Consider the following 20,109-nt stretch of genomic DNA (forward strand, 5'->3'; position numbering starts at 1 on the left):
TTATTTAGGAAGATTTTAAAAAGCACAGATGTACAGAGATAAAACAGCTAATGCCAGCCTACTTTGAAATTTTTAAATTTGAGATATAACTCATATACCATAACATCCACCCTTGTAAATGGTATAATTCTGTGTTTTTCTTGCTATATTCACAAAATTGTGTAACCATTACCAATATATAATTTCAGAACATTTTCATCAGCCCCAAAGAAAACTCCATACCTCCAACCAGTGACCCCCCTTTCCTTACCACACCCCTTTCCCTGGAAAATACTAATCTACTTTCTGTCCCTCTGGATTCACCTATCCTGGACATTTTGTCTCAATGGAATTTAACAGTGTGTGGCCTTTCACGTCTGGCTTCCTTTCTTTTAATAATGATTTCAAGGTTTATCCTCGTCGCATGGACCGGTGCTTCACTCCTCTTATGGACAAGTTATATCCTACCCTATTATTTGTATATCACTTTTGTTTATCCATTCACCACTCAAGTTACTTGGGGCATTTAATTTGAGGCTATTATAAATACGTTTTTTTTTTTTTTCATTTCTCTTGGGTATATCATTAGGAGTGGAACTGCTGAGTCATATGGCAATTCTCTGTTTAACTCCTTAAGGAAGTATCAGACTGTTTTGCAAGACGGCGACACCATTTTCCATTCCCATCGGCGACGTGTGGGTGTTCTTATTTTCCCACAGCTTCACCAATACACGTTTCTTATCATTTTTATTATAATCAGACTTGTGAGTATGAAATCGTCTTGAATTGCATTTTCCTAATGACTAAAGGTGTTGAGCTGCTTTTAATAGGCTTATTAGCCATTCACGTATCTTTTTTGGAGAACAGTCTATTCAAATTTTTTTGCCTACTTTTAAAATTAAGGGTTTGTTGTTGTTGCAATCAGTGAGTTGTAAGTGTTTTTCTATGTTTTAGATACTAGATCCTTATCAACTATATGATATTATTATCATATATGATAAGATATCAACTATATGATATGATAGAAAACTATATGTTTTCTCCCATCCAGTAGGGGTTTTCTCGCTTTTTTGATACTGTTGTATAAATCACTAAAGTTTTAAATTTTGATAAAATCTAATTTATTTTTTCTCTTGTTGCTTATGATTTTGGTGTCGTTTGAAAGGCCATTGCCTAATCTAAGGTCATAAAAAGCATGTTTTATAGTCATAGTTCTTGGATTTAGGTCTTCCATCTTTCCTCTTTTTCAATTAATCTTTATGTGTGGTGTGAGGTAGAGGACCAGTTTTATTCTTTTGCATATGAATATCCGGCTTTCTTTGTGCCATTTATTGAAAAGGCTACTCTTACTCTATTGAATTGTCTTGAAACCCTATCAAATATCAGTTGACCTCAAATGGATGGGCTTGTTTCTGAACTCTAGATTCTAGTTCACCCTTGTGCCAATATCACACCCTCTTGATTACTGCAGCTTTGTAGTAAATTTTAAAATCAGAGCGTGTTAATTTTGTCCATTTGTTTTCAAACTTGTTTTGGCTATTATGGGTCCCTTCCATTTCCATAAGAATTTTAAGATCTGCTTGACAATTTCTGCAGAAAATCCCACTGAAATTTTTTATAGAGATTCCATTGACTATACAGATTGATTTGGAAGACATCGCCATAGGACATCTCCTACTTATTTAGATTTTCTTTCAATGATACTTGGTGGTTTTCAACTTATAAACCTTGCACTTGTGTTACACGAATGTAACAGATATAATTAGTAATTTTTATTTTTTGATAGTGCTGTACATGGAATTATTTTCTTAATTTCACATTTAGATTATTCATTATTGGTGTGTAGAAATAAAACTGAGTTTTGTATGTTGATTTCTATCTCACAATTTAGCTGAACTTGCTTATTCTAAGAAGTGTGTGTGTGTGTGTGTGTGTGTGTGTGTGTGTGTGTCTTGGACTTTTCTGTATGCATGACTATGTCATCTACAGAGATATGAAGAATAGTTTTATTTTCTTTTTCTGAGTGATATTTTACTACTTTTTATTGCCTAATTCCTTGTCCAAAACTTCTAGTATAATATGGAATAGAAGTGGTAAGAATAGACATCCCACCCTGTTTCTGGTCTTAGGAGGAAGGCTTCCAGACTTTCACCATTAAGTGATAACTGTCAGCCGAGGGATTTTAATAATTACCCTCTGTCAGAGGGAATTCCTTTCTGTTTCTAGCTTGTTGATTTTTTTTAATCATGAAATGGTGTTGGGTTTGGTCAAAAGCCTTTTCTGTCTAATTGATAGGATGATTATTCCATTAACATAGTCTATTACTGATTGAATTTTATATGTTGAACCAAGACTACATTCCTGCAATAAATCTCACTTGGTCGTGGTGTATTATCCCTTTTATATGTTACTGACTTGGTTTGCTCAAATTTTGTTGAGGAATTTTGCATCTATCTGCAGAAGGAATATTGGTCTGTAGTTTTCTTTTCCCTAGATGCATTTCTCTGGCTTCAATATTAGAGTAATTCCAGCTTCATAGAATGAACTGAGACTCTTCTATTTTTTGACAAAGCTCTGAAGGATTCATGTTAATTCTTTAAGCATTTGGTAGAAATTACTGCGAAGCCATCTGATGCTAGCTTTACTTTAAGGCAGTTTTTACATCAGTATTCCAGTCTCCTGTTTTAAGTCTATCCAGATTTCCTATTTCTTTTTGTGTCTTTGTAGAGTTTTTGTCTGTTTTTACCTAAATTGCCTAATTTGCTGGCATAAAGTTGTTCGTAGTGTTCCCTAATAATTCTTTTTATCTCTGTAAAGTCTGCAGCGATGTTCTTTCATTCCTGATTCTAGTCATTTGAGTTCTCTTTTTCTCTCTCCACCCCTCAGTTTAGTAAACAGTGTCAATTTTGTTGATCTTTTCGAAGAACCAGTTTTTAATTTCAGTGATTCTCTGTATTACAGAGGTTTAAAAAATATTTTTCTATTTCAGTTATTTCCACTCTGATCTTGATTCGTTTCTTCCTTTGACTTTATTTGGACTTCATTTGACCTTTTTTTTTTTTCTTTTCTTTAAAAGGAAGGTTAGAACATTGACTTGGTTTCTTCCTCCCCCCACCCCCGCCACTGGGGATGGAACCCAGGATCATTCGACCTCCGAGCTACACCCCCAGGACTATTTTTTCTTCTTTATTTTGAAACAGAGTCTCACTGAGTTGCAAAGGGCCTAAGTAGCTGAGACTGGCCGGGAACCGCGATCCTCCTGCCTCAGCCTCCCCAGTGCTGGGATTTCAAGCATGGCCACCACTCGGGCTTGGTTTCTTCCCTTTTTTTACCGCAGGCATTTGCAATTATCAACTTCTCTCTGAGCACTGCTTTTGCTGCATCTCATAAGCTTTGGGATGTTCCACTTCTGTCTTCATTTATCTCAAAATATTCCCCAGTTTCCCTTGTGAGTTCTTCTTTGACCCCCCAGTTATGGAGGAGTACTGCTATCTAACTTCCGCATATTTGAGAATATTTCCGGTTTCCCTTCCGTTGCTGATTTCCGATTCCAATCCACTGTGCTTGGAGACACACTTCATGTGCTGTCAGGCTCTTGAATGTACCAAATCTTGTTTCCTTGCTGAACATAGAGCCCTTTCTGGAGAGTCTTCTGAGTGCATTTGAGAAACTTCTTGAATGCCTCTACAAATGCTTTTCGTCAGATTTGGAAGGAGTTGTTTGTTTGTTTATTTGTTTGTTTGTTTTTTTACTGTAAGTCCTCAAAGTTGCCTCCTGCCCCTTTTTCTCCCTCCTCTCCTTATAACCCCATTCATTGTGCATATCTGGTCAGCTGGGTGGTGTCCACAGGTCTTTGATGCTCTCTGGTCATTTTTCTTCATTCTTTTTTCCTATGTGTATCAGACTAGATCATTTCGATTGCCCCAACTTCAAGATCATTGATTTTTGTTGCTTGCTCAAATCTGCTGTTGAAGCTCGCTATAGGAATTTTTCACTTCAGTTATTGTACTTCTCATTGTTGGCATTTCTATTTATTTTTTTAAATAAGTTTTATCTCATTATTGATGTTTTCTGGTAAGAAATCATCCTCAGATTTTCTTTAGGTGTTTTTAGACATTTTTAAAACTTTCTTGTACACACTTCTCTCTGTCTTTCTTTCTCTCTGTCTTTCTTTTTCTCTTTCTTTCTTTCTTTTTTTTTTTGGTACTGGGGATGGAACCCAAGGGCCTTCTACCTCCAAGCTACACCCCATATTTTATTGGAAACAGGGTCTCGCTAAGTTGTGAAGAGCCTCACTAAGCTGCTGAGGCTGACTTTGAACCTGCATGATCCTCCTGTGTCAGCCTCCCAAGTACTGGGATTACAAGCGTGCGCCACCACACCCAGAACTGTACATTTCTAAATAGTTGATTTAAAGTCTTCATCTAATAAACCCAGTTTTGGACTTCCTCCGTGATAGGTTCATTCACTCTTTCTTTCTTCCTTTTTTTCCTTCCTTCTTTCCTTCCTTCCTTCCTTCCTTCATGTGTTTTCTTTTTCCATGTATAGGCAATACTTTGCATGACTCAATTTTTTGGTATTGCTATTGAGGCAATATGTTGTTACATAGTTTAAATAATATGACAACTCTAGAAATCATACTCTCCCCCCTTCACCGGGTTTACTTTGTTATTATGGTTGTTGTTGTTTGTTTGTTCGTTCCTTTAGGGACTTTCCTGAGCTGATTCTGCACAATCTGCGTTCTTTGTTGTCTGTGGTCACACAACTCTATTCTGGGTATCCTGGAGGCAGGTAATGATTGAACAGGGATTTCCTTAGATTCCCAAATCCAGTTGTTCTTCTAGTCTTTTCCAAGGGGGAAAGTGTTTGGGGGTTCACCATCAACTCTTAGGCACTGTAGAACTCTGAATTATCCTTTCTTTGACCATGATGTGCAGAGAGCCTCATGGTCAGGCAAAGGCGATTGCTCAGGGCCTTCTGGAGTCTCTTCTGAGTATGCGAATAGCCCTGGTGCAGCCCTGTGCATGCATAGGGTCCTTTAGGCTTCCAGAAACATGTAGGATCTTTGCAAAATCCCTGTTGATACCTCATTCCATAGAGTTTCCTTTTAAGTGTTTTGGTTAGCCTATTGCTTACCCTAACTGTGATCTGTGATCTGGTTCAGGTGCGGTCTAGAAAGGAGAAAGTATGGTTTTCCTGAAAACTACCAGATAGGTTAAATAACAATAACCCCGTGGCAAAAGGCTTCTAAAGTGTTCTGTAAAGGTTTCTAAGATTTTTAACAGGTTTCTATAGGCTTTGCATAGGTCTGATTTGAGAACATGAATCAGAACCTGCCCCCTCTAGTGGCTGCAGGGTGGGACTGCAGGCTGCTGGCTTTCAGGCTGCTCCAGGGGGAGAGGGTATGGACATCGGAAAAGCAAATTCCACAAGGCTGGCTGTTGTTACTGAAGTCCAGCTGATTTCTTCAATGGAATTCCTGGATTGCTGCAAGCTTTGGGTTCATTTCTAAACGTTGGAATAAGGAAACTTTTGCCATCGTCTCCATTGCTTTTATAGAGAAGAGAATTGGGGGTGGGTTGAGGGCGGTGGAGTCCTTCCTTTAATTCCACTGACATCACCAGCGGGCTGGTCTTGAGCCCATCCGTGAACACCCATATTCGGTGGCTTATTAAGGCCACTGTGCTTTCACTCAGTGGTTTATTGGGGTCGCTTTTCCTTGGTTGAATTCTGTGTCAACTCCGTTGGTAGGGTCCAGTGAGATGGGGACTGCCAGCCAGAACACACACATTGTAGTCTTACACTTGCCACAGGTGATTATATAACCTCAGAGCATAGAAGTTTGAGCATCTAAGAGCATCTTCTGCAGATAAGACTCTATGCCCAGTGTCTTAGATACCCTGTATCACATCATTCTTACAACCAAGGAAGACCAGCTCTGTGCCTGCGGCACCTAGCAGATACTCCAGATGTTGACGATTGTGACCCACAGCATCAGAGCGAGTGGAGCTGAGGGGATGGCTCAGGCCACATGAATCCCAACCCAAGTCTGTCTGATGCCAAAGCCCATCCAGACTCCACATCCCCATCCTCGTCCCCTGGGCCAGGTTCATCCCTGCTCTGAGTCTCGCCTCTCTTATCTTGACAAATGAAGGATTTAGAAGAGCCACAGTTATTCAGTCAACAAACCCTGAGTTGCCTTGCTGTCCCCAGGGTGAAGGTCTAGGGACCTGAGACTCTGAGGAGTCAGGCCCCTGGCTTGCTTTCATTTCGCCTGTAATAGCAGCAGATAGGCTAGCAGGTGCGTAACCCTGTGTCTTTCTCTCCCCTCCCTCTGCTCCTCCCCGCCCCCTGCAGAGGCAAGAGGAGACAAGGTGAAGTGGGTGTTCACCTGGCCACTCATCTTCCTCCTGTGCGTCACCATCCCCAACTGCAGCAAGCCCCGCTGGGAGAAGTTCTTCATGGCCACCTTCATCACGGCCACGCTGTGGATTGCCGTCTTCTCCTACCTCATGGTGTGGCTGGTGAGTGGCGGGCGGACTGACGGCCCAGCAGGCGAGGAGGGCCTGGGTGCAGGGACACGGCCGGGTGCTGCTCTGACGCCTTCGGTCACGAGGCCCCCTCATTTCCTGGGCCCCAGGGAATGTGTAGGAAGATGGAGTCCCCCTTTCCCTTCCTGTGTGCAAGGCACTGGTGGACGCCCTTTATGTAAGCTCCTCGGTGCCCTCCTCGCATCCCCACGGAATGTGTATTTTAATTGCCCCCGTATTACGTATGGAAAAGCCAAGGCACAGAGAAATTGAGGTTTGTTCAAGGTCGCTGTTCCAGGCAGCATTCTTGCAGTTGTAATCTAAAAGGCTGCTTGTGTAACTTAGAGGAAAGAAGACTTTAATTCCTTACAGTTTCAGGTTCGGTCCATGTGAGGCTGGGGACCGTGGACCTCAGGGCGTGGCGGCGGGAGGTGGAAAAGGGAAGCACTCATGGCTGAGCTCCTCACGTCCTGGAGGCGGGAGCACAAGAGAGCAGTGGGGGGAGGAGCCATATATATAATCCCCAAGGCTGCGCCCCAGAGACCCACCTCCAACCACACCCTACTGGCCTGGGTCACCACCCCGGTAAACCTAGTACAATGGTACAATGGCTTTACCCACTGCTGGGATTACAACCCTCGTGACTCAATGCATCAGCTCCGAACAGTGGTAAAGGAGCTCTTTAGGAGACATTTTATTGTAACTATAACACTTGTACGATTAGCAAGTGCTGGAAGTGGGATTAAGCCGGGTGCTGGTCTCCTGGTCCATGACCTCAACCCCTATCCTGAACTGCCTCTCATAATTTAAAAGAAAATTATGACTTAAATGACTTGACTCTATACATCTTATACCGTTTTTGTGAATAAAACTAACATTCCAACCTGTGTTCACATTTTAAAGAAAGGATCCAATAGTTTCCTTACTCAGTATATTTCCAAGACATATTGTAAACATATTGGGCTTCTCAGATGCCATGGGAGTTTTACAGAGAGAGGCATTGGCTTGGCTTCTGGAAAGTTCTCTGGCCACGCATGGTAGCTTTCTGTACAAACCCTGCATTGGCTTGGCTGGGGTGGGCTACACGAGAGCCCTTCCTTGTGCCTGTCAGAACCTCAGCAGCCCAGCCCGATGGACTTCGGCGGAGCCTCTGCGGCCGGTGTCAGTGAAGCACCGAGGGGCCAGGTACCTTTGGCCTCCCGAATGTCTCTCTCCTTGCAAGGCTGAGGCAGACTCATCAGCTGAAGCCTGAGAAAACCACACCCCGCTCCCAGGCAGGAGCAGCGTGGGTGCCTGGGGGTGCTGAGCTGAGTATCTCTTAAGTGGGGGCCAGGGTGCCCTCAAACCCCTTTGCAAAACCCCCTCCTCTTCAGTCCATACCCTCTGGTGCGTGCCAGGGCTGAGCTTGGCACTTGGCAAGTGCTTCACCCAAGTGCTGACAGTCTCCTCTCCCTCGTTTCCGTTTTCCTCACTTCTGTAAGATGCAAGCAAAGGATTGAAATAGAAAGGACACACCACGAGGGCTGTCTGACACAAGCCGGGCGCTACAACTGACGCTCGCTCACTCCGCCTTGTGGGCAAGCCCATTTTGCTGGCCAGGGAGCTGAGGCTCACAGCAGCCAGCTCGCTGACGCAGGGTGGCCCCACCGTTCACTGGTATTAGACCTCCCTGAGAGGTGGGCAGCTGGGAGGGGCGCCGCTGTGCCTGGTCTCTAGGCGAAGAGGCAGTGCAGAGCTGAGGGAGCTGTGAACCGGCTTGTCCAGATGCTTCCAGGGCATTCCATTCAGCAGAATGGTCCCAACCATCTCTCAAATACCAGGCATCCATTGGTGGAATATGTGAATGTTAAGAGCCCGTGTTCCCTTCGATCTAGCAGTTGTATCTCTCAGAACTTTCCCAAAGGAGGTAGTGAGATGAAAAGCCAGAGATAGACCCGCCCATCCCGGGATGGCTGGAGCCTCAGCAACAGGGTCAGAGACACTTGGCTTGGAGTCCCTTCTCCTTGATAAGAGCTCTGCGGCCATGGCGGCGTCACTTACCCTCTCTGACCCTCAGTTGGTATAACGGCAGCGTCTTCATCAGTGGGAGGCCGATGGCAGAGTACGTGACCTTATCATAGAGCCCCCAGTACACAGTAAGTGCTCAATAAAAATTGTCATATGCGGTGATTCTATAAGAACAATGACAAAAAAGAAGCCATCCACATATCCAACAGTGAGGGGTTGGCTAAAACTTCACAGCCACACAACGAAGCATTAGTTTAAACTATTTTATAGATGAGGATGCCTGGTGGACAGGTATTTACAAGCAGTTACAGAATAGTTATTGATAGCAGAATCTGATTTCATATTTTTTTCTAACACACACACACACAGACACACACATCCACATGCTTCTTAACAAGGTTGGTCAGAGAGACATTCTTTTTTGGGGGGAGGGGGTACTGGGGGTGGAACTCAGGGGCTTTCTACCTCCAGCCTATATTCCCAGACCTATTTTTATTTTTTATTGGGAAACAGGGTCTCACTGAGTACCTGAGGCTGGCTTCGAACCTGTGTGATCCTCCTGTCTCAGCCTCCCAAGCACAGGGATTACAAGCGTGCGCCACCACGCCCGACAGTCAGAGAAACATTCTAAAATGGTGGTCCCAGCATTTGGGAGGCTGAGACAGGAGGTTAGCAGCCGGCCTCAGCTACTTAGTGAGGCCCTGTTTCAAAATAAAGAATAAAAAATAGGGCTGAGGATGTAGCTCAGTAGAATGCCCCTGGGTTCCATCCCTAGTACCTCAAAATAAAATAAAATAAAATAAAATAAAATGGCAATTTTCAACTGTGCTTTCTAGACCAGCAGCCTCGAGGTGCTAGCCACTTGGGACCATGTCAGAATGCAGGTTCTCAGGCTTCATCCCAGAAGTCAGGGGTGGGGGCTGGCCGTCTGCATTTCTACAAGTGTTCCAGGGGACCTCCTCAATGCTCAAGTTGGAGAACTGCCGGCTGAGGTCAAGTGTTAATAGTGATTGTCTGTGAGGCTTGATAAACAGCAGATCATTTTAATTTTATAAATATTGTAGAACCATAAATACATATTACTCATGTAATCAGGAAAAAAAGAACACTGAGGAGATGCTCTTAAAACCATATTCCAGATTTTTCTATTGGTTACATCAGGCGAGTTTCTGGGGTGTTTCATTGCGAGTTCATCTCCCTCGCCTCTTCTGCAGGTGACTATCATCGGGTACACCCTGGGGATCCCCGACGTCATCATGGGCATCACCTTCCTGGCAGCGGGCACCAGCGTTCCGGACTGCATGGCCAGCCTGATTGTAGCAAGACAAGGTACGGTCGGTACTGCGGCCTCTATGGCCATCGGCGACCATCGCACCGCCTTGCGGGCCCCCTCGTCTTCCCTGCCCGAGTGTGGTCGGCTGGGTTGTGGCTCTTGTGACCAGTTGTCAAGTCCTGGCATGAAGGATACTGCGACCTCTAGATGCCAGCTGTAGGCAGCACAGCGCCCAGGTGAACGCCTCTAGATGTTGGAGCATTTGCCCACGTGATGTCTCAAAATGAACATATCCTGAGATCACCAGTCAGTGCCAGGCCGAACAGAGCCCAAGCCCAGGCCTCAGCTGGCCCGCGAGCTTACAAGAAATGGCCAGTCCCGGGAAGGCAAGATGGGCCTCCTGTTCATCCAGCTCTTTTCCCAGGATTCTTCCAGCTTCCAGAAGGGCATCACGTTTTGTTTTCTCGATGGGTTTTCTTGTGGCCCACTGGGCGGGGTTGAACAGGATGAGGACTTGATGGTGGAGACTTTGGTGGCTGTGAAGAGGCCCGCCTTGGCTTACGGCTCCTTTTCTGACAGTGAGTTAGCTCCCGAGAGCGGGTCTCCACAGACCTTCCTGGGAGAACAGAGTCTGGAAGTCTAGGGGAGCATCGTGGAGTGCGGTCTCATGGGAGACCGCAGAAGAGAACAGAGCCAGAAAAGAAAGAAAGGCTGACTCTGAGCAGACAGAGAGGATGCTCTGTTCTGAGAGCAGAGACAGGGTTGAGCAGCTGGTCTGTCGGGGTAGAGTTATTGTAAGGGTGACATTGATATGACCGACAGAGAATCCAATACCTGTGGTAAAGATAAGTTAGGCTTCTCTTTACAGCAAAGGACACAGAAACCTCTCTCAGTGTCTGTTGCTGGGAGGAGGAGGTGGCGGGGCGCAGAGGTGGGGGATGCAGAGACGGCCACTTGTCTGGAAGTGCAAAGCAACACTTCGGTCATTAGCATTTGTGTTTCGGGCTTATTCATCCCACACATCTTTGTGTATGTGCCAGGTAAGGTCAGTCATGTTGAACTAGGGCTATGGAGTTCAGCACGGATTTCGGCCAGTATGAGCCTAACTTGTAAAAGTTTGCTTCCATGTACAGCAGTCCCCAAGTGACTACGTTTCCCAGTTTGTGCAGCTACTGTGATGCTGGACAGCTGGGCGAGAAGGGGAAGATTGATGGCGTGGGCCCCCAGCTCTGAGGTGCTTCTGGTTTAGGTGGAGAAAGTTTAGCCTTCAGAAGCCACCAAGAAGCTGGGCACAGTGGCACGCACCTGTAATCCCAGTACTTGGGAGGCTAAGACAGGAGGACCTCGGGTTTGAGTCCAGCCTCAGCAACCTAGCAAGACTCTGTTTCAAAACAAACAAAAACCAAAAAGGGCTGGGGGTGTAGTTCAAAGATAGAATGCCCACAGGTTCAGTACCAAAAACAAAAAAGGAAGGAACAATACCTGGGCCCCAGCCCCTGAGACACCTCTGGTCTGTTAGGAAAAAGTTCTGAGACACCAAGACATGAAACTCCATGCCCTCTGGTTACACCCAGGTCATGGTGCCATTGCCCAGGGCCACAGACTGGCACCATGGCTTAGAATCAGGGATGCTGGGCCAGGTGACTGAAGACTTGGGCCACTCACCAACGGTGCCCTTGCTCATGTGCCACACAGGATGACGTCACCCGCACCCCTGGTGTCAATGGAGGGATTAAATGGGGGGAATTCACGGTGGGTTCTCAGAGAATGTCGGCCAAGGAACCTGGCAGGAGAAATTACGGAGGGCCCTGCTTTAACATGCGAAGGCTACTGTCCCCAGACCCAGTGGCTTAACCAATGGGGACCTGTCACCTCACTGTCCCGATGACCATATGTCCAAGGCCAAGGTGTGGCAGGGCTGGTTCCTTCTGAGGCCGTGAGGAGACACCTTCCCAGGGCCCTGTCCCTCCTTTCTGCTGGGCTGTCTTCATCCACAGTGATGTTGTCCCTGGGTGCTGTTCTTGTCTAAATATCTCCTTTAATAAGACACCCATCAAATTGGATTAGGGTTCACCCTAGTGACTCCATCTTAACCTATGACCTTGTCAAAGGCCCCACCTTGAAGTCGAGGGCCACAATACAACCCACAATAGGGCATTAATTAATTATTAATTAATTCCTTTGTTTACTGGAGATTGAACCCAGGGGCATTCTACCACTGAGTTTATATAGCCAGCCCTTATTTATTTTATTTTATTTTTTTAATTTTTGAAACAGGGTCTAAGTTTCCCAGAATGGTCCTGAACTTTCAATCCCCCTGCTTCAACATCACAAGTTGCTGAGATTACAGGTGTGCACCAGCGCACCCAGCATCAGGCCCTTTAAAATCTAAGAAGGGAGGTCTTAGACCTCACAGAAAAATGTAGAGTAGAAATGTAGGGTCTATGAAGAAGGGTTTCCTTTCTTAGGAATAGCACTGAGAGAACAGTTATGAGAAAGAACGTGGGTTTCCAGCGATGTGCTTTTGATGAAAGAAATGTGCTGGTTGTCCCCTAGGCCTTGGAGACATGGCAGTCTCTAACACCATAGGAAGCAACGTGTTTGACATCCTGGTGGGACTTGGCATCCCGTGGGGCCTGCAGACCATGGTGATCAATTACGGGTCCACGGTAAGTTCCTCTGCCTCCTAAGCGAGCAGATTGGATGTGCTGGTGTCCTCCCGGTTCCCGCCCAGAGTCCTGTCCTGGGAGATGTGCTGCCCATTCGCCTTGGCCCCTCGGCACCCGCCGTCTTTGGCAGCTTCCAGAGCAGCCTAAGGGCATCTGCAGGAGGGAGCCCGTTCGTGCCTCTACCTCATACCTCAGGCTCCCGGCACCCATCTCCATCCCAGGCCACTTTCCCAGATGAGCAGAGTCCTGCCCTGAACCCACACTCTCCTGACCTTCTATGGCCACGAGCTCGCTGTTTCCCTGACGAGCAAACATAGCCCAGAGAGCTCTAGGCCTTCTGAGTGGGTTGGCCGCGAAGCCGGGAGAGTCAGCCCACCTGTGTTTGGTTTTCCAGGTGAAGATCAACAGCCGGGGTCTGGTCTATTCCGTGGTGCTGCTGCTGGGCTCCGTCGCTCTTACCGTGAGTTCTTGCAATTCCAAATTAGAAGCCTCGTGCGCGCTTTGCTTCGTCTGCTTCTGCGTCCTCACTTTTAAGATCCCTGTCCCTCCAGTGAGCGACAACGTCGAGGAAACACAGGCATTTGCAGATGCCCTGAGCCCAGTCTTTGCCAAGCACATCTGCAAACATTACCATGATTTTTCCTGAACAGAGAAGATGTCACTTGGGGAATTGAATCGATTTCCTTTCATCTTGTTACCTTATCCAGTGTCCTCTCTAGTGCCGGTGGCAGAGAAATCCTCCCCTATTCATCTGAGCTGACAGGAGGGGGTATGGAAGGTCTCAGGACAACACACAACAGTCAGGTGTTCCTGCTCCATGTGCCTTGGTCTGTGCTGAGCACTAGCTCTGCCTTACTTTATTAGATCCTTACACCCGATGAGGGAGGTACTACTATCATTTCCATTTTGCAGGAGAAATCCAGGCTTGGGGCTTAAACAATTGCTCAGGGTCACAGAGTTAGGAAGCAGCAAAGCTGCAATTTGGTTGCTGTTCCAGTCAGCATTCTTGCAGCTAGAATCTAAGACTGACCATGTAACTTAGAGGAAAGATTTATTTTCCTATGGTTTCGGGTTCAGTCCATGTGAAGCCAGGACCACAGATCTCAGGGCATGGTGGCAGGGACAGAGAGAGGGAGAGGACCTGGGCTGAGTTCCTCACATCATGGAGGCCGGAAGCAAGAGAGAGAGTAGGAGGAGGAGGAACCACGTATGCAATTCCCAAGGCCGCACTCCCAGGGACCACCACCTCCAGTCACATCCTACCAGCCTACCGGGTACCACCCCAGTAAATCCATTACAGCGTATTTATACACTACTGGGAAACAACCTTCAAGACTCAATAACACCAACTCCAAACAATAAATTAGCTCTTTAGGGGACATTTTATATATCTGACCATAACAGCTGGTCTGTCTTTATAGAGGTCTATGCTCTGCAGAGGAAACTGTGGTCCAGCAGTCGGCAACCTTGCTTGATTCAGATACAGCATAGGGAAATGTGCCCCTCCCCCAGACCCACATGAAGAGGATGGCCCCAACTCAGGCTTGCCAAGCATGGATCCATGCTGGTTGTCCCCCAGGCCTTTTCTTAGCACTGGGAAATTTGCTAAGAAAAAGGGCCACAGAGGCCAAGTTCTGAAGCAAAGAGAAAAATCTCTCTGTCCTGGCTGGGAGGATGTATCACCCTGAGGAAGTGGCCATTGTGTACTCTGGAGTCAGTAGGACCAGGCCAGAGACTTAGCTGGTCATCAGACAAATCTATAGCCATTGAGCCAATGCGTCACACTAGGGATTAGACTGGCAGTAGCCATTTGCCCTTGTCCACATTCTGCAGAAAGTACTGGAGTTGATAACACACGCATTCCCTCTCAGTGAAATGCTTTTGGCATCGCTGGCCCTGGCCCAGATCACTCTCTCTCTTCCCAGGTCCTTGGTATCCACCTCAACAAATGGCGGCTGGACCGGAAGCTGGGTATCTACGTGCTGGTTCTCTATGCCATCTTCCTGTGCTTCTCCATAATGATAGAGTTCAACGTCTTCACCTTCGTCAACTTGCCCATGTGCCGAGAAGATGACTAAAGCGTAACTGCCATCCTGGGAGCTGTTCCAGCCACCCAACGATGCCAGCGACCTCCTCTCTCTCTTTCCCCTACCACAGGTCTCTCCTGCTTCATATCGGCCACCATCTCTTCCTTCATGAGCTGGAAGGGAGGGCCATCATGGTCATGTCTGGTCACAGGCCAGACTTCCGGCCATCCGCCTCCTTCTCAGAATTCTGCCCCCATGAGGCAGGGTTTAGGTGTTGAGCTCAGCAGCTCCACAGACCCCTGAGCTGCCAGCCACGGGGACACCTTGAGTGTCATCTCTCCCTCTCTCTCTCTCTCGCTCTCATTTACAAAAAGACTATGGCCTGCAGTTTGTCCTTCTGTGGCGGGGGTAGCCTCAGAAACAAGGCTGTGCGCGACCACAAGGTCTCCTAGGGCCAGGGGAAGACAGTAACATAACTTTCAAACATCATCTCTGGGCCAGAGAGGCGAGCTCCTTAGCACCGTGGGCCACCAAGAGCCGTCGACGTGTGCAGGAAGTGCTCACAGTTTGGAAGAGGCGAAAGGTCATCCTGCTGGGGGTCTGAGACAATGGAGGCAGACACTCCACTCCTTTTTCTGGAAAAAACTGGAAGAACAGCATCATTTATTTTATAACAAAAGAGAGAGGAACAAGCAAACACTCTTATCCTTTTTTATCTCTGCATTGAGAGAATGAGCAATGAAATACTAAAAGAAAACACCATTTAGATCATCATACTTGAAACTCTCATTCCACACATAAAGATTATGCTGGGGACTCCAAAAGGCAACCTTCACAGAAAAATGAATCCTATGTGCACCATCTTGCATGGGCTCCGAGACTTTGGGTTTAGAATATATAGAAAAAGGTTAAAGACCGGCGTGGAAACAGGTGCTAACTCAGAGACACCGTGAGGACTATTTTACAGCCAGCCATTCTAGACCTTTCTAATGCAGTACGCTGTGTGTTCAGGCCTGTAATTTCTTTGTTAATTGGGCTGGTTTGAAAGACCGAATTGTGTATATGCCCAACAAATTTCAGAAGGGATGCCTAATAACAAGAAAAGAGATTTCTTCCTGAAAAGCAGTGAATCGCTCTCTGGTTAGCCGAAGGCACGTATGAATTTTAGACTTTTTAGAGCTGACTTTCTTGTACCTTATAGTCTGCTACACAGGAAAGGCCAGGGATGGGAGATTGATTTAAAAAGAGGTAGAAAAGTATATGGAACAATGTTCAACAGCTCCATAGATCTAAAATGTATATTTAAAAGATTTATGAACATAAACCGTTCCTGGGTTCTAAAAAGAAAGCACAACTTAATTTTATATAGAGTGTTCTTTTATTTTTTTAATATTTCTATTGCAAAAAGTCTATCAGATGATGCACTTTGGATACTGAGATATTTTGCATAGAAGAAGACGTCAGAACGACCTCCGATGGTATGAGAAGAAAGGCTTTTTTTTGCAACTCACTAGAAATCACTTCTAACTGGGCGATGAGTTTAAATCCAGCCGCTGACCGCTTCCGGAGACACAGAGCTCGTGACGCCGTTGGGATTTGTGACCGTGCTGTCGAAGGCCTCCTGGATTTCAAAGGGAGGAAGTGTTCGAACCCGCACCTTCACGTCCCCTTACACATGAACCTCTAGTGGGGCCTGGCTCCCTTTCCTAGGCTTTCTACGGGCGTCACGTCAGTATTAATAGCTACACCTAGTCAAGGCTTCTCTTGCTTTTTCTCTGCCTTGGTGTTGGGCTCAGTGATCTTCAAATTGAGACAAAAGTGACTTGGTTTTTTTCCTAAGAAGTTAGCTAAGCAGGAGGGGGAGAAGCCCATACGTTCATCTGTATAAACTTGAGCTGCAAGAAGTTTCAGAGCCACTGGGGACCACCCTGTGCCCTGATAGCTTAGCTCACCCGGTACACACACTCAAACACACACACACACACACACACACACACACACACACACACACACACTCACTCACTCACTCCACAGATCCATCCATATTCTAAGTGCTTCTGTCTCTATTTTGGCTTTACTAACTGCCCTGTGATGGAAGTAGGGGGTTAATTGTTCTCATTTAATAGATGATTTAGTCTCAGGCAGGTCAAGTGATACTAGTTTATTTAGTAAGTAGCAGCATCTGCAGGGCCGAGCGCCAGCCCCGGGCCTCCCGGCTCAGCCAGCGCAGGTGCGGGTGGGTGGCCAGCCTGGGGCAGTGGGCATGCGCATGACTTCACACTTGGGATTGGCTCTTTACTGTTTGAGTCAAAACCTCATCAGATATTTCATCGACTCCTGGATTCCCCGCGTCATCACCTACTTTCTGTCCTTGTTCTCTTTCTCTGTTTGTTGTTTTTTTTTTTTTTTTTTTTTCTGAAAAAGACCAAATTTTCACGTGGTCCTTGAAGAGATAACCCTGCTGGCTCTCAGTTCTCTTCCTCTGCAGAATCCGTTTGAGGTTTTAAAGTATACTGCGGTTGCAGTTAGAGACTAATATATAAATATAAATATATTATGATGTTTCTCATAGGTAGTACACTCCTCTTGGGCAAGTTTTCTTTGGACTCAAATGTGCCAACGTAACTTCCTTAAAGGCTCTATGCATTTATTATCTCTAGGAAACTTTATGTACACTGTAGATGAGAAAGTCTCCATTTCCAACTACATATCCTTTCATCACAAGTTGAAAGACTTGCTTGATTTTTTTTTTTTTTTTTTTTTTTTTTTTTTTTTTTTTTGCAGTACCAGGGATGAAACCCAGGGGCATTCTACCTCCGAGCTACACCCTCAGCCCTATTTTTTATTCTTTATTTTGAAACAGGGTCTCACTAAGTTGCAAAGGGCCTCACTAAGTAACTGAGGCTGTCCGCGAACCGTGATCCTCCTGTCTCAGCCTCCCAAATGCTGGGATTACAAGGGTGTGCCACCCCCATTTTCTCCCCCTTTTTTAAAAATTATGCTTTCATCAACCACTATGCAGAATTACTTCCTTTATTTTATCCCCAGAGCTAAGTAGCACGGGGCAATTACTTCTGCTACAGAAACGGACAATTTAAAGATTACATTTAAGTCTTCTCCTTGGGAGCAGAAAAGAAAATCAAGCCATTGCACTGAGGTTTAAAAAGCCCATAGAAGCAGGAGCAGGACATATCTGTCTATCTTCGGTTGGAAATCTGCCTTTACCAGCCAGCCAGAGGATCCAGGTGGACGGGGCGCGGTACCTTGGGAACCTGGCCTCGGAAGAAGGTTTTAGGACAGTTGCTATGCGAGATTAAGGTTCAGGGTGTTGTGCCCGTGGCACTCCCCCCACCCCCCACCCCCATCCTTCCTGAAGCTCACAGTCTGGGGTCTGCCATCCTCTTCTTCGTTTCTTTTCCCCTGTGCAGAGACGTGGCTGCACTCTTGAGTTTCACTGGCTCCTTACCCTCCTCACCCGTGAGGGCTCTTTCTTGCCTTGGCTCACCTGTCCCCTGCCTTTTCTGACCCAAGCTGCTGCTAAGGCTCTAACCTGCCCTGAGACAGGTAAATCCAGGTGGGGTTTTCATGTCACCCAGGGCGGGCCTCCAGACCCTGGCCAGGTTTCTTCCTCCTGCGCTTCCCGGGTAAGGAGCATTTGTGAGTCTAATTGCAGAAGTCACCGCCCACCCTGGGAGAGCCTGGAGTCTGCAGCAGGCCAGGAACTTGGGAAGGTGCAGGTGGCAACTTGCTGGATATCTGTCTTTCCCCGGGGGTTAGCAGTGGAGAAGCAGAGACCTTTCTGCCCCCGAAGCAGCTGGTGGCCCTGGACACACCGTGTGTCCCGAGACAGCCTGGGCCCTTGGGGAGGGATGCTGGTCTCTTCTACCCCGATCTTTTCTCCCCTGTAGAACGTGCCCCCCCCCTGGCTAGATAAGATGGCTATGCTGCGTGCGCAACAGGCTCTCAGCAAGTGTTTGTTGCTTGAGTAACAAAGAGCTTGCTTGTTCTAGTTGAAGTTGTCAGGAGTCGGTACCCGACATCCAGGGTCTCCAAATCCCCTCTGGACCTGATTGCCCGGGCTTATCTCTCCCTGGGGACAGCAGATGCAGCCAGGACACCGGAGGTGGTGTATATCTGGACACCGTCCCATTGTTACATTGTGTTCATAGAAACTTGTAGAAATATCTGAAAATGCTTTCTGGCTAGCTCTTGGGTGGCAAGACGTCCCTTGAACCAACCCACTCTGGATGCAAAGCCCTGTCTCTCCAGAAGGACTCACCCAAGGGGCATCTCGCGCCTCCTCAGGAGTGAACACGTACTCGCAGGGCTTTCTGGTCTTCTTGCTCCTTCCATGAGCCCCTCAAGAGCAGAGCTGTGCTCCAGGCTTTCCTGCTCTCCGGTAAATCTTCCCCACCATCTTGGCTGCGTGGGAACGGGGTTCTGGGGCTGCCTTTGCGCTGTGGCCTTCGCCAGCCTGGCTTGTCCTTGACCAGAGATCCCCCCCCCCTCCAAAGGGCATGTTCTGCAAAGCACAGATCTTAAAAGGTATTTTGATTTCAGTTATTATAGTTGCTTGTTAATAAATTTAAAAAAAATCCTAAACTGGGACCCTACTTGTATGCATCACTTGGGGCCCGGCAGTGAGTGCGGGAGCCTGTGGCTTGTCCCGGTACCATCAACTCCAGCAGGTAGGGACCTGCGTGAAATCAGGAGAGGGGAACCTTCTCCCATCCTGCCACCCAGGCACAGTGATCTTTTCAGGGAAGCCAACAGAGTGGTAGAACTTTGATTATTTTATAGGGATTTTAAAAATTCTAGCTTTTCTACCACCAATGGCTCCCAGATTTTAGTGGTCTCTGCTAAGCCCCCAGACACCCAGGTACACAGTGCCAGGGACAGACAGCCCCGCTTTGTGTCACCTGGGACCTGCGTGTCTCTAAAGCGTCAGTCTCCAGTTGTCTGAGGTGCGCGTCTCCCTCCCGCTTCCTAGCAAGGGCCGAGAGCACGGGCTCTCTGGTCTGAACCCCCTGGCCCAGTCTCAGGGGCTCTGGGACGCATCTCTGAGGGTTGGAAACACACTGTCTCCGCGCAGGTCAAGGCCTCGCTGAGTGGCTTTTTCATCCATTAGATAGATGGGGCCTGGGCTTGGCTATTGGTTAAAATCCCAGTGACTAATACCAGCAGGATCTATATCGATTCCCGCCCCCTGCCAGCATTCAGACAGCGGCTCCTCATGCACCATGTTGGTTGGGACTTTTCCATTTATGAGGCCAATAAAATCCTCGGCCCTGGAGCGAGCCTGTGCCCTCCCCACCCACTCACTGGAAAACACATCTTTTAAGCTATCGAGCAGGGGCAAGCGCAGCCTTTCCAAAGGCAGGGTCTGATAGGACTGGCCTTTGTGTACCAAGGGCGGGTCCTGGACAGCATGGGCCTCCTCCCATCACTCCAGAATTCCCAGCAGGGGTTCCTGAGTCAGCCCACCTCAAAAGGAACACAGGGTCCCCTTTTACAGAGGAGCCGTTCTTTCTCCTGCAAATAACTGGGGCGTGAGCAAGGCTGTTCTGCTTTTGTAAATGAATGCTCTAGTGGGATTTTTTAATTTTTTGAGCCCTGGGCATCCT

The 20,109-nt window shown here is 47.1% G+C and overlaps 1 protein-coding gene across 2 annotated transcripts in view; it reads left to right on the top strand.

The window, feature by feature from the left end:
• SLC24A4 (solute carrier family 24 member 4) overlaps positions 1–14,536 on the top strand; it is a gene marked incomplete at both ends in the record, with an annotated part of 156,266 nt that extends 141,730 nt beyond the window's left edge. For both annotated transcript variants that reach the window (XM_080708130.1, XM_080708131.1), the window contains 5 exons: positions 6,337–6,503; positions 9,731–9,845; positions 12,346–12,458; positions 12,853–12,918; positions 14,384–14,536. In XM_080708130.1, coding sequence (XP_080564256.1) covers positions 6,337–6,503; positions 9,731–9,845; positions 12,346–12,458; positions 12,853–12,918; positions 14,384–14,536 — 614 coding nt within the window. The remainder of the gene's footprint in view (positions 1–6,336; positions 6,504–9,730; positions 9,846–12,345; positions 12,459–12,852; positions 12,919–14,383) is intronic.
• Between the last annotated feature and the right edge of the window lie 5,573 nt (positions 14,537–20,109).

Source organism: Muscardinus avellanarius, assembly GCF_963383645.1.
Source record: "Muscardinus avellanarius genome assembly, chromosome: 12".
In the NCBI taxonomy this organism is placed as follows: domain Eukaryota; kingdom Metazoa; phylum Chordata; class Mammalia; order Rodentia; family Gliridae; genus Muscardinus; species Muscardinus avellanarius.